The following is a 10,111-nucleotide window of genomic DNA, read 5'->3' as shown; positions in this document are numbered from 1 at the left end:
TGGGGAGGGTATGTGCTATGGTGAGCACTGTGAATCGTGCAAGACTGTTGAATCACAGATCTATACCTCTGAAACAAATAATGCAACATATGTTAAGAAAAAAAAAAGGAGATAGCAGGAAGGGAAGAATGAAGGGGGGGAAATTGGAGGGGCAGACGAACCATGAGAGACGATGGACTCTGAAAAACAAACTGAAGGTTCCAGAGGGGAGGGCGGTGGGGGGATGGGTGAGCCTGGTGATGGGTATTAAAGAGGGCACGTTCTGTGTGGAGCACTGGGTTTTATACACAAACAATGAATCATGGAACACTACATCAAAAACTAATGATGTAATGTATGGTGATTAACATAATAAAAATTTAAAGAAAAAAAAAGATTGGTAGCTATTTCTGTTTTGTAGTGTTTTGGTCAGGTTTGGCACCTTTTCTTCCTCTTCTATTCTTCAGAACTGTTTAAATGTAAAACCCAACCCCTTAATCACTACAAAAAACTGACTACATCCTCAGTGCGCATGTCAATGTTTTGGTAAATGCAAAGTGCTCTACAAATATTAACTGTTAGAAGCAGCAATATCTCAAATGTCGAGGTCCTGGAGGATAATTTGGGATAAAGAAGGTTGACTGACACTTGACTACCTTAGAGCTGCAGACACATTTTCTATCTCTTCCTCCTTTTTAAAATCCATTATGAAAAATAAGATTTCATGAGATTCTCATTACTGGAAATCACTGCCCCCTTTACACATTCTGAGAGAGGGAAGGGGCCTTGGAACCCTAGATCAGCCTCCCCCACTCTAGGAAGGCAGAAATGCACCCCAACAATCACCACACAGAAATCATTATGCTAAGTGCATAAAAATATGTTGCTGAACCCACTGAAGAGCCCCGCGAGGATGTGTAAACAAGTTCAGAGATGTTAGGTAACTTCCTATGGTTACACATTAAGTCCTCACATAGACACTCTACCCTAACTTCTATGTCCTTTTTTCCCCCACTACTCACTTTCCTGCATTTCACATTCATCCTTTTGTTCTTTCATGCAACAAAACTGACCAAAAACTCATATGGGCCTGGCATGAGCAATAGATACCAGCCCAAGAAAGAGCAGAATCACAGTCCCTACCCCTGGAGAGCTGAACATTTGTGAGGAAAGACATTAAATAGGTAAAGTGAGGTGTGTGAAATGTTCCAAGGCAGAAATGTGGAGTGCTCACCTGAGCCCACAGTTTAGGGTGACCTGTTTGAAGAAGTGAAGACTCATCAGGAGTTAGCAAAGGAAAGATGAAGTTATAAGGGGAAAAAATTAGCCAGGCCAGTGGAACAATATATGTTAAGGGACACAGAGAAGGTACATTCAAGGACCCAGGCTGGAGAGGTCAGTGGGGGCCAGATCACAAAGAGCCTTCTATGCACACACATGGGGCTTAATCACAAAGCAACCAGAGATTACAACTTCTAATTCACAAAATTCCTTTTTCACAGCAAGAGGCAGAAATGACTTAGTTCTAAATCACTTCATTTTAATACCCACCCAGACCTACAGGATAATTGGTTTGAATTAAATTTCCTTGGTCTGTAGCAGCAGACATAGGATACTATGGAGGTGGAGCCCACAGAACCCAGTAAAGGGCTGCCTTCCCCAAAACTCCCAATTACCAACCCTGCTGTCCAACATCACTGTGAATTTGTTCCCCAGGAAAGAAAGGATGAAAGCTGTGGAGAGCAGATCCAGCCCTGGCTCTTGGACTAACATCTGAATTAGTGAAGTTAGTTACATCACACCACTGCCAGTTATAATTTGTACAATTTGTCCCTTCCTCTGCCTCAATAAAACTGCCCTGCCTCCCCCCTTCTTAGACAGCCTCTGAAGGGCACCATGCTCCAGCCTCCCTCTTTCCTCCTCTGCTGCTGACCACATCCCACCAAGAATCAGAACATTCCTTGTTAAATTCTGAGTCAGAAAGTGTTAACCCTGCTTTCAAAATTCTTATACCTGGGAAGCAGTACTCTGAGAAGAGCATAAGAAAAGCCTCTACAGTTGAGTTAAACTAGTAAAATAAACTGGCTACCTAGTTGAAATGGGCAAGACAGCCTTAGGAACATGTTAAGACAACAGAAAATAATGGAGACATAACGAAAAAATACAAATCACTGATAGTAAAATAATTTTATTTGGTTTCTTTTTTTAAAAAAAGGTAGCAATTCACATATAAATTTAGACTTCAAGATTACAGTGTATATTTGCCAAAAGGAACATCCCTACAGGAGGGATAGACTTAGAGCCTGAGCGAGCACTGGGAAGCACACTCCATGGAGAGTTTAAGTGGAAGTAGTTTCTTTACAACTTCACAACACTAGTTCCCTGTTCCTCAACTCTGCCACCAGGGGGCTTGTAAGAAAACCCACATCCATCACTTCAGGGCAACAGCTTTTAGCTCACGGGAATAGGAAACATCTCTAGGAATGAAAGCACAAAGGTCAATGACCCAAATTTCCCACAACAATCATTATCTATCTGCAGCAACAATACATGACAGATGAAGAGTTTATTCTTATAGTTCAAAGGTTCTTTAAAGGAGGGCTAGAGAACACCAGATCCATTCATAAAGAGAGTGTATACAATAAGCAAAAATTAAAAAAGGATTCTCTCCATTATTACAAATGCCTCTCTAGTATAAGGCCCAGGGAAAAGACCCACTCAAATTTGGGATTCCTTCCCCATAGAAAGTGTTTGGCACAACCCGCAAGCTGTCATGAGACTGACAGGACTGACAGCGGAAAGGTTTCTGGAAGTGGTCCCATGACTTTTCTGTCTGGCTTGACCACAGTATACACGAAAAGTGTCTTAAAAAGCTGCACAAACTCAGGCCTAACTATGGGGCACACTGTTTCAGGAAAGCTAATCCGAAGGGGAAAAAGGCCCAGATGAAATAGGTCTCCCATAGCCACAGGCTAACTTGTAACTCACTCTGTCATCCTCCCATGGGAGATTAAATCCCCTGGCAGCCCAGGAAGTCAGTGGAATCCTGACTTCCTAGGGAAGGTGAAAGCTGGAGAACAACTTTGATTTCAGCATCTCAGAGCCAGGTTAAAAAAAAAAAAAAATGAAACAAAGATGACCAAAGATGCTGTTACTCTGTTCCACACTATGTAGGCTCCAGAAGAACAATATTGAGGAGAATCAATGTGCTAGTAACCATGGCAGCCCTAGGACTTGGCCTTCAGGCAGAGGTACTGGGGCAAATAAATGTACCCCAAATCCAGTTTTTATGAAAACTTCCTGCAGTTATGATATAATACTGTGCAGTGAACAGCTGGGAAATTACATGCTGCTCCTCATTCTGGTTAAAGCCCTGCCTTGCTCTTGGCCAGCCAGAGCTGAGAGGTGACATATAAGGAGTTGTCTGTGGCTAAAAACCAGGCACCTTCATTATGAATGGCCTGGGGCAGTGACACAGATAGTCATCATCCAATGGAGGGGAATGGAGGGCCCCAGAGCTTTGGTTCAAAGCAAAGGTTTCATCTCACCCAGAACTTCAAGCCAAGCTCTCTCTCTGAGCCTACTAATGCAATAACTAGTGATTAGGAATCCCTGGTTGGGTGGCAAGGTACATATCCCAGCAGGCCACCAACTCGACTATAGGAAAACAAAAAGGTGCAAATAGTATCAAGTAAATATTTGCTCAAGTGGAAGATCATTTCCTGGAGAACTTCAGTGGACTAGATGCTAATCACATGGATGAACGCTGGGACTGGACCCCAAAGAGAGAGCTTGGGCCCCAGGCGTAATCGGTTTTCTTTACACTTACCGCATCCTGGCCATCTTCTCTGGCCTCCTATGTCTTGAATGGCTGAGCACACATTTCCCCAGGGACCAATGTAAACATTATTCAACAGGATCTCAGCTTAGAAAAACACAGCTTGTTATATACTTAATGTGTAACATTCCAGTGCAGGCAGTATCTTAGCATCACACTTTCCCTCATTCATGAGTACCAGTTCAGAAAGGAAGACACACAGGATACTTGATAAAAACTGTGGCTGAAAAGACATTTGGGTGCCAGACAACTGGCTCTATCTTGCAATCGGCTGATAAACCAGGGCTACCACAGGAGAGGCAGAACAGATGGAGCACAGGTTCTCTGTGAATCTGAGGAGTCATATAACCATTGTTCCCACTTAACCCCTTGGGCCACATTCTGATATGGGAGTACATTTCCACCACTTGCATCAACCTGTGCTCTCCTTGTTTTGGATGGGGCTCTCTCCAGAGGGTTCAAGAGTCTCCTTAGAGAGGAGAGAACTTTTTCTTCCAGTCCTAACATCTGAATATTTCGAAGCACAAGAGGAGTCCATGAACATGCTAGGGATGTTGCTGCCAAAGTAGATCTTACTGTTAGAAGCAATGGCCTGGTACCTTTTGAGCTCCAGATATTCCGGGGTCAATTTGTGCTGTGTGGGGGCAAACAAGAGCAAAGGAATCAGGACACTTTGGTCCAATAGTCATCTCTCTCCTTCCTTACACACGTTTTTCCTACTGCTCTTCTGAATCACTACTCAACTCTGAGTCATTGCCAATGACGACCTCTCACTTTGACGTGGGGCTCTTATATTCACAGCTGTATTTTAGACTTGAAGTTCCTTACACAAGCTCATGCCTTAATGCAGGGAGAAGTATTTACTTTTTAATAAAAAAAGGACTGAGGAGGTAGATTTTTGGGAACAATGATAACAACTAACATTTCTATAGTGACTTAGAGCCTATAAAATGCTTTCATATCTACTTTCTTATTTCATCTAGCTGAGTTCAACCTGGATCAGCCTGGAATCTCTGCAGGTTCTCTTAAGAGGTAAACAGGTCAATAGATGAGAGTGGCAGAGCTTCATAGGCACTGGGCTCATAACCATCAACCAACTGTTATTCTGCTTTTCTTGACCACATTCTAAAAGTGGAAAAAGATCTCAAGAAATCACCTGGTCTGGTATCATGACTCTACCTAGAAGCTAGATGTTTAAACTGACTGTGGTGGACACGTTTGACAATCAAACAGTTCTTTCTCCCTGTCACAGTTTTGGATTTTTTTGTTTTTTTTAATTTAAATCATGGTGCCTTGATACATCCAACCAAAATCTCTCTGGGCATGATCAAAATTTCTAATATTCCCTGGAACATACTTCCCCCAAAGCCTATCGGAACCTTCCCTAGTAATCCTTTCCCCATCTCAAGTCCCCGGCCTGTCCTCTAGGCCGTTCATAGCACCCCAACACCTTCTACTCCCTGGGTCTACACTCCCTCTGCTGAAACACTGCCATCAAATCTGGTCACAGTGCATAACCAAATTACTTTCTAATGCCTTACTAATATAGGTCATGATCTGAATAGCATTTTTCAAAATGGCATAAAACTGCTGTCCCTTTCAGCATAAGGCTAACCTCAATGACAAAGTCTTGATACTTGTGCCTAGCCAGCTTCTCCCATGACAGATTTGGATTGCTAGTTTTATACACAAGATTCTCACCTTGTCTCCATCTTGACCAAATTCCATTCCGTTTCTATAGAGCTGTGTCTCTTCCAATATGCTAGATTTACTTCTAAATTTATATTGGATTTCAAAGTACTGAAAACTCTCATTATATAAACCTATCATGTCTTATCATTTCTTCTGAACCCACAATATGTTGTTCCTTTCTAAACTGAAAGAATTTAAGACTCGTCTATACCTTAAATCTTGACTCTAATCCTTTAAATCGCACCAAACACTGGCAACCTCTTTCTCAACTCTTTCAACGTTGTGATCTACTCTACAATTAATAATTTTATAAACCTTGGTCATATCCTTCCATTCTCAGAATACCACAGGGGTTCTAGCTGCCTCTTCCTAATTCCTGCTAAGTAGGCCTACATTCTCTAAACCTAGATTGACCTGAGTCCCTATACAAACACTGTTCACCTGTATCACCCAACCTCCTTTCTCAAATTATCACACATAAAATTCCACACAACTAGAATATTTTTAAATCCAGTAAACAAGCAGTACTCAGGGGAATGTGAAAACATGTGTGCTGCAGGGAGCACTACTGATGCTTAGCAGGCAAGGGTCAGGGATGCAAAATAGCCCATAATGCATGGGACAGTCTTCGACAATGAAAAAGTATCCCATCTCAAAATGCCAAGAAAGTTGCTGATGAGAAACACTAAATAAACTTAGCATTTATACAAAAAAGCTACCTTACCTGGGAAGCAACTCTAAATGGACTTTACTCTTCTCCTGTTACTCCTGTCATTCCATGAGAAGACCCTCACCTTTCCTGATTACTGAGCCCTGATACGGCACTACAGATAGATGATTTATGGTATCTGACTTGTGTTTATTTATCTCCCTGCCTTTGTCCTAGCTCCCCACTTTTACAAGGAACTATACAAAGTTCTCTCCCCAGTGAGTGTGCAATATGTCTTGATAAGTGACTGGCTATTTCCAGAGAGTGTGATGTCAACTACCCTTCCTTGACACTGGATAGATCACCACTATCATATTAAAGCCCCACCCCCAACCCCCAGCCCCAAGGAAAAGCAAAATCCCAAAGAGTATATTATAAGGAGTGGGTGAGAGCCAGTCACCTTGTTTGAGGTGGCATATTTGTGTGCAGCATAATACTCAGCATCTGCCTTCGCCTTCTCTCGGGCCAGGAATGCAGCATCTAGCAAGAAAAATAGAGTCAGGGTTTTTAAAACAAAGGAAAGTTGTAATCTATTTCCTCAGCTGGGTAAGAGTTCAGATTTTATGTTAAGTAGGGGTCTCTTTCTCCACTGCCTAATATTTTGATCACTTTATTTTTTTAAAGATTTTATTCTTTTTAAGTAATCTCTATACCCAAAATGGGGCTCAAACTTACAACCCCGAGATCAAGTCACATGCTCCACTGACTGAGCCAGCCAGGCACTCCTCAATCACTTAAAGGCATTTAACAACATTAGGAGTTTTCAAATCCCAGTCCCCAGACAGACTCTTCTCAAAGGGGAATACTCTTGTCAACGTCAAAGAACTCTCAGCTTATTTTCCACCTAATGCTGATCCTTCTTTCCTCTACCCCTCATCACTCAAAAAGCCTCGCACCCTACCCAGGTTCTGGCTTCAAGTAAAATAATGAAGTCTAGACATGAAAGCTCTGCTCTATTTATTGCACTGTCCCCACCCCCTCCAATTTTGATCCAGAATCAGTTAATGCAGAATGATAGGAAGCAGCAGTATACAAGCAAGAGGCTGAATGTCTGGTCTTCAAGACTGTGAGCCTAGAACGTCAACATCTCACTAAATGAAATCAAGAAGTTTGAGAGCCTCTATGAAAATTGGGGCTTTTTTTTTTTTTCCCCAGCTAATTTTTTTATTTTTTTTGGTTGCCAGGTAGAAAAGAAACTGGTAGCGGTGGGGTTTTTTATCTTGTACGTTCTTTACAACTGGTTATGAGTAATTCTCATATTTTGTCTGCCTGAGAACAAAATGGTAGCTAATAAGCCACAACTTAAGGACAAAAAATGAAAGGATGAGTTACCTATAATCATAAACCAAACCAAGAGCTGAACATGTATTGACAAGTTTTTAAAAATTTGTCTAGGGTCTGAGGGCAGCCACCTCCTCCAGACCAGATTATTCCGACTATGGCCCTCCCGCCTACCACAATCAAGAGCCTGATCTCTGAGGCAGATAGGCAGTTTGGGACAGTCAGAGCCTCTTTTCTCCCTGATGTACCTTCAATTTCAGAAATGCGTTTTTCAGTTTCTTTCTCCATCACCTTCTGCTGAAACCGAATTTTTGCCACCTGTGCAATCTTCTCCGCTTCTATAATTATACACAAAAGAAGACACATTCAAAAACACTTCTCTAGTTCCAGAAATACTTAGAATTAGCAGCACATTGTCTTAACATTTAATTATATAAGTTTTTATGTGCTGTTTCATTAAGTTTTATCCACCCAGACTGTAAACTACTCAACAGAAAAAAGGGAATTTATTTCCTATTTCACTGTTCTGTTGACAGTGCTAGTTTTGTGGGAAAGGGGAATACAAAAGGTTCCATTCCTTCATGGGATTACACAGCAACGGTCCACAAGCTAGTGGGAAAAATGATACTTCATGAAAGTAATCAGAACAAAAATAGAGCAACATAAATGCATGGTAACACAGAACAATCTTATAAAATGGCAGGAGAAAGAAAGGACAAGGAAGGTAAGTTAAACCAAGAAAGGCCTTCTGGAAGAAATCCTAAAGAAAATAATGGACATGATCTAGGAGGACATGGCAGAAAGCATAAAGACAAGAAGAACGAATGAAGTCACAGTGAAAAGGTGATTATGGAGGCAGCTGACAAGAGAAGACAACAAATAATTAGAATAGAAAGAAGGCTAGATGACTCCCATCTTCAGTAACAGGCTAAAGAATTTTATATACTCAGGAGCAACTTGGTTGATGGTTAAGTTACCATCAGGGAAATGACAAGATGAAAATAATATCAGAGAAGTATAATTCTGACTGCTGTTGAACATAAAAGAGAAAGTTGGCTAATTCATCTGACACTGTAAAAACAAGTGTTGGGGATGAACAAGTTACCTGCAGCAGGAAAAACCAAACACCCTCAAGTAAACCAGTGGCCTAACCAAAGGATCCAGGATCAGGGAAGAAAGACTCTAATTACACTTTGAATTCAATCATTGCAATTCTTGAAGAACTTTCTCAGTTCTCCTTTTCAGCCAAGGTTAGTATTTTAACACATCTTATCTCTGACCCTTGGGGGAAGTGCATAGTAGAAAAGAACTTCCAAGTGCCTTCTTATTTCCAGAAGATCCAGTATCCTTTATCAACAACTCCAGCACATACTTCCCTATTTCCTCATTAGCATAAAATCAACCTATATCACACCACCCTCCAAATAGACTACAATGTTCAATTGGACTAGAAACTTACCTATAAGCAGAAACTCAAGATAAAACTTGAATAACAGGTAAGGCATCTGGAGCCTACAGCTAGGACCCAGAGAATGGTGTCTCAACATAGAGAAACTGTTGCGGTCATTCCATTTAACACTGCTCTCTGACATACAGGGATAAACCAATAAAGAGCATGAGTAGACTTACAGTTCTAGAAAAATGGTGGAAAGGCTTAGAAAACCCTCCAGCTAACACCACCTTAAAGTGCTAGACAAAATATAACTTTTTTTTTTTTTAATGCATGACTAAGATCGTAAAAAAGGAGGAGAGATCCTCAAGAGACATATGCAAAGGGAGAGCTGAGAGCCAGTACAGTGGTGGCCTTGGTGGTGGTTATTAGACAAGTGAGGGAGAGGGACTTGGATTATTGCCCATGCAGGGCCAGGAGATGAGGTCTTGAGATGTTAGAACTGAGACTCCTGTATAAAATTGAGACCACTAGAGGGCTTCAACTCCAGGGAGGCTAAAAAACTCTACCCACCAGCCCAATGAGAAGTACGCTTTTCTCTACCTAGACACATGACAGTGAAACTAAAACACCCAAAAACATAGAGAAAAATCATAAAAGCAAAAAGAAGAGGAAGCCAAACAAAAATGAAATAATATTGCCACAGGACAAAGAAAAGTAAGTTTTGTTGGGCTTAGACCTGTAGGCTAGATTATCATTCAAGAATGAAATAAAACCATTTCAGACCAAAGAAGAATGATTAAGTATGTACTCCTTAGCCTTCACTGAAAAAACAAAATAACAACAAACTAGCAGAAAAAAAAGAATGAATTGCCAAAAACAATGGAGAGGAAAAAATTAAGTAACACCTATAAATCAAAATAGATGTTTACTCTCAGAAGTGATGATAATGATAATAATTAATCAGGGAATAAAAAGAACATAAAACCAGAATACGAGGCAACAATACGTAAAACTGGGGGACAGTGATAAGAATTAAGGCTCTCTAAGGTTTTATTTAAGAGGATAGAAAGAATGATAAGCTTTAGACTTTGTCAAGTCAGGTATGCTTATTAATATCTTATAGGTATGACTGTACATTCTAGAAACACAATATAAATCTTCCAATCAAGTAAAAGGAAGAAAAGAATAAAGAAAATCCAATCAATTCAATACCAATCAG

General features: G+C 40.8%; 1 protein-coding gene across 2 annotated transcripts in view; it reads right to left on the bottom strand.

Annotated features, from left to right (window-relative positions):
* Positions 1-2,151: 2,151 nt before the first annotated feature.
* ERLIN1 (ER lipid raft associated 1) overlaps positions 2,152-10,111 on the bottom strand; it is a 37,934-nt gene continuing 29,974 nt past the window's right edge. For both annotated transcript variants that reach the window (XM_025880458.2, XM_073904317.1), the window contains 3 exons: positions 7,748-7,837; positions 6,619-6,698; positions 2,152-4,451 (listed from right to left, as the gene is read on the bottom strand). In XM_025880458.2, the coding sequence (XP_025736243.1) occupies positions 4,230-4,451; positions 6,619-6,698; positions 7,748-7,837 (392 nt within the window). In that variant the 3' untranslated portion in view covers positions 2,152-4,229. The remainder of the gene's footprint in view (positions 4,452-6,618; positions 6,699-7,747; positions 7,838-10,111) is intronic.

The sequence above is a fragment of the Callorhinus ursinus genome, unplaced genomic scaffold, assembly GCF_003265705.2.
Source record: "Callorhinus ursinus isolate GAN/ISIS: 27379988/994484 unplaced genomic scaffold, GSC_fseal_2.0 scaffold20, whole genome shotgun sequence".
Lineage (NCBI taxonomy): Eukaryota > Metazoa > Chordata > Mammalia > Carnivora > Otariidae > Callorhinus > Callorhinus ursinus.
Note: the sequence above shows the minus strand (reverse complement) of the source record. Positions and strands in the feature narration are given on the sequence as shown.